General features: G+C 37.2%; 1 protein-coding gene across 1 annotated transcript; it reads right to left on the bottom strand.

Moving 5' to 3' along the window:
- Positions 1-4,850: 4,850 nt before the first annotated feature.
- LOC140844631 (olfactory receptor 52N2-like) lies at positions 4,851-5,810 on the bottom strand. Its single transcript, XM_073217712.1, has one exon. The coding sequence runs from the start codon at positions 5,808-5,810 to the stop codon at positions 4,851-4,853; it is 960 nt and encodes a 319-aa protein (XP_073073813.1).
- Positions 5,811-6,171: the final 361 nt, after the last annotated feature.

Genomic DNA, 6,171 nt, shown 5'->3' with positions numbered 1-6,171 from the left:
AAATACTTACTGTACTTCATTCAATAGTTTTATAATTATTGTGCATGAATTTTGTATAAATTTCAGACTATATTGAGTTTTGTATGCTGTTTGTTCCTCTACTTGATATTATTTTGTTTTATAACATAATATTTTCACGTCATCCTGCATGCCTCAAATAGACATTTTCAGTAGTTAAACCTTCTTTCCATCAAATAGCTGTACCAAATTTAATAAGCATTTCCTTTCTCCTGAATATTTAAATTATTTCTCATGTTTTCTATCAAAAATAATTATTCTATGGATATCCTACTCCACTCCTTTGCATTACTAATTCTTCCTCTCCTAAGATAATTAAAAAGAGGATTGAAGTTTATGGGATCAAGGGCATGGGCAATTTTAATTTTGTGGGTAAATGTTGGAAAATCATCTCCATAAAACTGTTCATTTTCATTTTCATACACAGGTAGCAGACCTTCCCTGTATAAATTTTGACTATTACATGCCCTCTTTTCTGCAGCTGGACTGGCAAAAACACTCTCTCTTTGGTGTTTCAGATTGAATTAAAATGAACTTCACTTGTAGTGATTACAAACATTTTTTTTCAGGTGGATTTGGTCATTTCTTTTCTCATATTTTGATTATTCATTCACTTCAGATATCTTTAGTGGAAATGTTAATTTGCATTTTCATGCTTGTTCATCATTCTCAGTACTGAAATATGAACCCATTACTTTTGTCATAGTTCGCAAACATTTTTCCAAAGTAGTGTTTGGCCTTAAGTTCTATTTAGTTGTGAACAGAGATGTAATTGTTCTACAGTTCCTCTCTCTTTGTGACAAAAAAGAAAAATCATTTTATATATCATCCCTCTTGCGGGAAATGACATAATGTAGGAAATAAAGTTGTAGTATACCCACAAACTCACCTCTCACCTAAGTTCTCAAAAGGAAATGCTATTAAAGCCTAAATTCTGGTGTATATATTTCCAGAAGTTTCTTAAATAAGTATTTAATAAACTTTTAACACATTAACTTTGTGCCAGTTGGCGTGTTTAGATTTTCACATTGCAGAATTACTAGCAAAGGCTATAGTTGTCCCCCATTCTCCTCAGTTTCTCTTTCCACAGTTGGAGTTACCTATCCATCTGCATTCGGGAAGCAGATGATCCTCCATCTCATAAGTCCTCGGAAGGTCAATAGTAGCCCAACACTGCGTCATCGCCCTCCCTTCTTATCATGTAGGCATATTATCATCTCACAACATCACAAGAAGGGTGAGTAGAGTACAATGAGGTAATTTGAGAGAAAGACAGTCACATACCTTAAAGTGCAGTATATCATAATGGCTCTTTTTATTGTTAGCTCTTGTTGTTAATCTCTTACTGGGCCTAATTTATAAATTAAACTAGATTGTAGGTAAGTGAGTATAGGAAAAAGCATAGTTGATATGAGGTTCAGACCTATCTGCAGTTTCAGGCATTGTTGGGACCATGGACCATATCCCCTGCAGATAAGAGGGCACTAGCGTTAGTGACTTCCAGGTTGACTAAGACAACTGTTATTTTAAAAAAATTAATTTGGTTTTGTTAGAAAGCAATAGAATACACCCAAATGTATTTTGATAAATTTTAATCAATACAACTATATTCCCGAATTACATATAGGACACAATAGAAATCCTGTCCTTTTGGATTAAAAATTTATGGAAATAAGAATTAGTACAAAACTTTGGTTAAATATAGAGCAGGCGTACTTGACATGGAGACCATGGTCCCCAAACTGGTTATACTCAACTGCATCAAGATTCTGGGGAGCATTTTAAAAGAGAGACTATTGGCGGCCCTGTAATCTATCACTTTTGCACATAAATATTTGTATTAACTTTAGGCATTGACAGAACTAACCATCTTAATAAAGTTATTTTTTTCATTTCCAGTTTTTGTGAATTTCGTTTTTATATTTAATTATATATATCAGAAGTATGAGTTAAGAGGCCAAGATTTAACATACATTATGCTATATATGAATTATAAATATTTTAAATGTATCTTTCACATGTGTAGACACTTTTGCCACTAGTCTATTTTGAAAAAATTTCTCAACCTCTTCACTATAGAAAAAATTGCTATTCAAAAATGGGAAGTGTCTGGCACTCATGTGTTTAGAACTTTCTATGCTTTCTCTTGTTCTTACCGCAGAGTCCAAAAATGACTCCATGAAGTTAGTTGCCTTTCATAGATGTATGACTTTGTTTTGTATGAAACAAAACAGCAACAGTAACAAGAGAACAGGAAAGTAATACATTATATATATTTTCAAATACTTATACACTATAAATTCAGAAGGCACCAGCCCCTGATTTGAGCCCCTTGATCTTGTTTTCAGTCCCTTGAGCGCAGTTGGTGCCTTCCTCTGACCTCCGTGCAGGCCGTTACCTCCTCCTGGAACAATTGTTATCTCCTCATTCCACCGAATTAAACTAGTTCATCCTTTAGTAGGAGCTTAAACACTGATTTCTTCTGGAAGCTTTTCTATTTTTATTATGTGTTGACACATTTCATTGTATCTATAATAATTGTGTGATTGTGTTTCTGCTGGATTTGATTGTTCCTTTCTCTTATTCGTTTATCTTTCCATCATGTTCTAATTTCATGATCAAATTTGGGCTTTTCAGCAGCCTATTCATAACAACTATGTTCTTCCATCCCAAGTTAAGCATTGAGATGCATAGGAACCAGGAAACACTTTTACAATGTACACCTTGGAGATTAAGGCTTTTGATCTTCAAAAGGGCTTGTTTATATTTCACCCCTGACTCAAGTGGGCTTGCTCACCCAGTGTCCAGCGCAAATACAAGCCTGGGACTGGCCACCTACTGCCAGTGTGGACAGATCAGAATTCCATGGCTAGTCTGATCATACAGGGACATTGACTAGTGGAGGGGTCAGGACTCCGTAAGTAACCCACCCACACCACATACCCAAAACTGAAGTTTTTCCTATTCTGGGGGATGTTAGGGTGAAAAGTGAAAACTTCTAGTCTAAATGAAGTCTCTATACTTGCAGTGATAGGAAGTGGAGAATAATCATATTGCTCCTCTAAACCTCTCTTCCTTTCCTTAAAATCGCTATTTGTTTTATTTGTTTTATGTTATCACATCGTACTTGTACAATCACCTGATTGTGATAGGTTCTCCTGAATTTTCCTTCTCCTTCCCCATCTCCTTCTCCTTTCTTCCTACCCTTCTTTCTTCTTCTCTTCTTACTACTTGGTTTTCCTCTTTTATATCCCAAACTTCCTGCTTTCACTGTAGCCAGAGTTCCTCTCCCTGCTCCAGGTTGCAGTACTTTCCCCTGAGAAGTTTTCTTAGCAAAATGGCCCACGCCACGTACACACTCTTCCCCTGCCGCATTTCCAGCAGCACTTTGCATCCTCAACCGCATGCACAGTGGCCTACAAACTGTTTGCCGTCTTGGATTCTGGGGTTCAGAGTGTGTTTGGGCTCAGATGCTCGCCTCCTGCTCTAGTTCAGTGATGAGTCTTGCTTTACGGGGTTATTTTGTTGTTTCCAATGAAAACCATTTTTGAGTTTGTGATGAAGATGACATAAAATTAATTGGAGATTGTTACTCAATGGCCTCAAGAAATTTATTTATTGCATTTTATTTCTCCAGAGTTTAATTTCTGGCTTTACCTTATCGCTGCTGTTATGGCCCCCACAGCCCCTCTCCACAGCATAACACTGTTGTATTTAAATTTTAATCTTCATGTTTTGAGATTCATCCAGTTTTGCTGTTTGTGTAGCTCATATTCCTCTCCTATAAAATAAGAATATTTATAGCTGCCCCATAGTTTTGCAATAAAAATCAGTGAAATGTTATATACTAAGCATTCTTGTAATAACTGACAAATATTTATATTTAAAAACTGTTGTTTAGTAAAAGTAATTTTTTGACTGTCCACTAGTGTTTTGGTTTGATTACTTGGTAAGCATATTTACCAATTCCAAATGCATGATTCTGGGAGACAGTAACTTTGCTGATTAGAAGTTCATAATTTACTTTACATAGAGACACATTTATCATATTTCTGTTTTAAAAAAACAGGAAAACAGGTTTTACTTCCAAACTTGAAAATTATGTTACAAAAATACACATTGTGATTAATAGATTTCATGATAATTTGACTATGTATAACATGATATGAAAATATCATCTTTATGTTAGCAGGTAATAGAATATCATCTTAATACAACTCATGTTTTTTCATATTCATCTATTTGTACTCTTTTCCTGGTCATATTCCCTTACTCCAGGTACTAATTGGAGTATGATCTTATTCTTTTTCACTTTTTATTGAATCTGCAATTTCTGAGAACCACATTTATCATTCTGCTTTCATTTCCTTTTCTCTTTTATTTCCAGGAATCAAAATAAGGTACTTCTTTCTCCATTGTCCCTGTTTTCTCAAGTGTTTCTCCCTCTATATTAAAGTCCAGTAAGCAGCACAGCCCAGACATGCTTGACTGGCAAAGAATAGGGACTTTCTTCAAGTCTCCTTTCATCTACTTATAAAGGCTTTCCTACAATAACTGTCACATAGTGTCCACTGTGTCTTTCCAAGTTCTGCTTGACATCATCCATCTCCAAGGAGTACTTCCCAGATTATGATGAACTCCAGTAATCATATCTGCTCCACCTTCATTGGTACGTATGTGGGTACATTCATAGAAATACAAATAATTACCTAGGCAGCAAGAATGTGAGAAATAAATGATCAGACAAGATTCATTTTTCAAAGTTATTAATGTTTCACATAAACATGGGATGAAAAGGATGGCAGGACCCTTGGAATTCAGCACATACTTTATCACACACTCAAAATATCTCTTACCCTAAAAAATGATTTGACCACCCTTTCACGGATCTGTTTGGTCTTTACTCCATAGATAATTGGATTGAAGGTGGGAGGCAACACCAGGTAGAGGTTGGCTATAAAAATGTGGACATGGTGAGGTATAACATGTCCCCCAAAGCGGTGAGTGAAGAAGTTGAAGAAGGCTGGGACATAGGTGATGACAATGGCACATATGTGGGATGTGCAGGTGCTGAAGGCTTTGTGGCGAGCATTTGCAGATGGCAGATTCAATACAGCACGGATGATCATGGTGTAAGACATGGAGATGCAGAACATATCAAACACTCCAATCAGTGTGGCAGCTATGAGACCATAGATAGCATTAATCTTGATGTTACCACAGGATAATTTGGCCAAAGACATATGCTCACAGTAGGTGTGGAGGAGGAGGTTGCCCCTGCAGTAGGGAAGACGTTTGATCAGGAAGGTGAAGGGTATCATGAGCGACACACTGCGAGTTAGGGTGGCAAGGCCAAGCTTGGTAACTCTGGTGTTGGTGAGGATGGTAGAATAGCGTAGTGGGTAGCAAATAGCCACATAGCGATCTAGAGCCATAAGCATGAGCACGCCAGACTCCATGCCCGTCAGCATGTGGATGAAAAACATCTGTACGAGGCAGGCATTAAAGTCAATCTCCTTGAGATTGAGCCAAAAGATACATAACATATTGGGGACAAATGAAGTGCACCCACTAACATCTGTAAGGGAAAGCAAGGCTAGGAAGTAGTACATGGGCCGTTGTAGGGCCTTCTCACAGCTGATGAGGTAGATGAGCCCGCAGTTCCCCATGACAGCAGTGATGTACATGCAGCAGAATGGTAGGGAGATCCAGATGTGTGCAGCTTCCAGCCCAGGAATCCCACTGAGGATGAAGAATTGAGGGGTTAGGCTGGAGCTGTTGGTTCCATGCATGACGGTCAGTTGAGAAGCATGTTTCTCTCTGTTATCAGCAAAGATTTCCTATGTAAGAAAATAGTAGGATTAATTTCAGTCAGAGACAAAAGATGAATAAGTTTTTTTCACAATATAAATGCTAAATTAAGGGTAAAATCATTTTTTGGTATCCAGACTGTGTTTTTGAACCTTCTGAGTAGTCCTGACTCTCTTACTGAATCCTAAGTATGCAAACATAGCGCCTGCTTAATCACAGAGATTCTGTAGTGGGTATAATTAAATAACACTGTTTGTCGTAACGACTCCTTTCAGTTGTGTCATCTGGGTTATGGCCAGTTACATTATGTGAGCCCCTACTAATTGCACATGAGTCCTATGA

This window comes from Manis javanica, chromosome 11 (assembly GCF_040802235.1).
Source record: "Manis javanica isolate MJ-LG chromosome 11, MJ_LKY, whole genome shotgun sequence".
Classification (NCBI taxonomy): domain Eukaryota; kingdom Metazoa; phylum Chordata; class Mammalia; order Pholidota; family Manidae; genus Manis; species Manis javanica.
The sequence above is the reverse complement of the archived record's forward strand: the minus strand, read 5'-3'. Positions and strand labels throughout refer to the sequence as shown.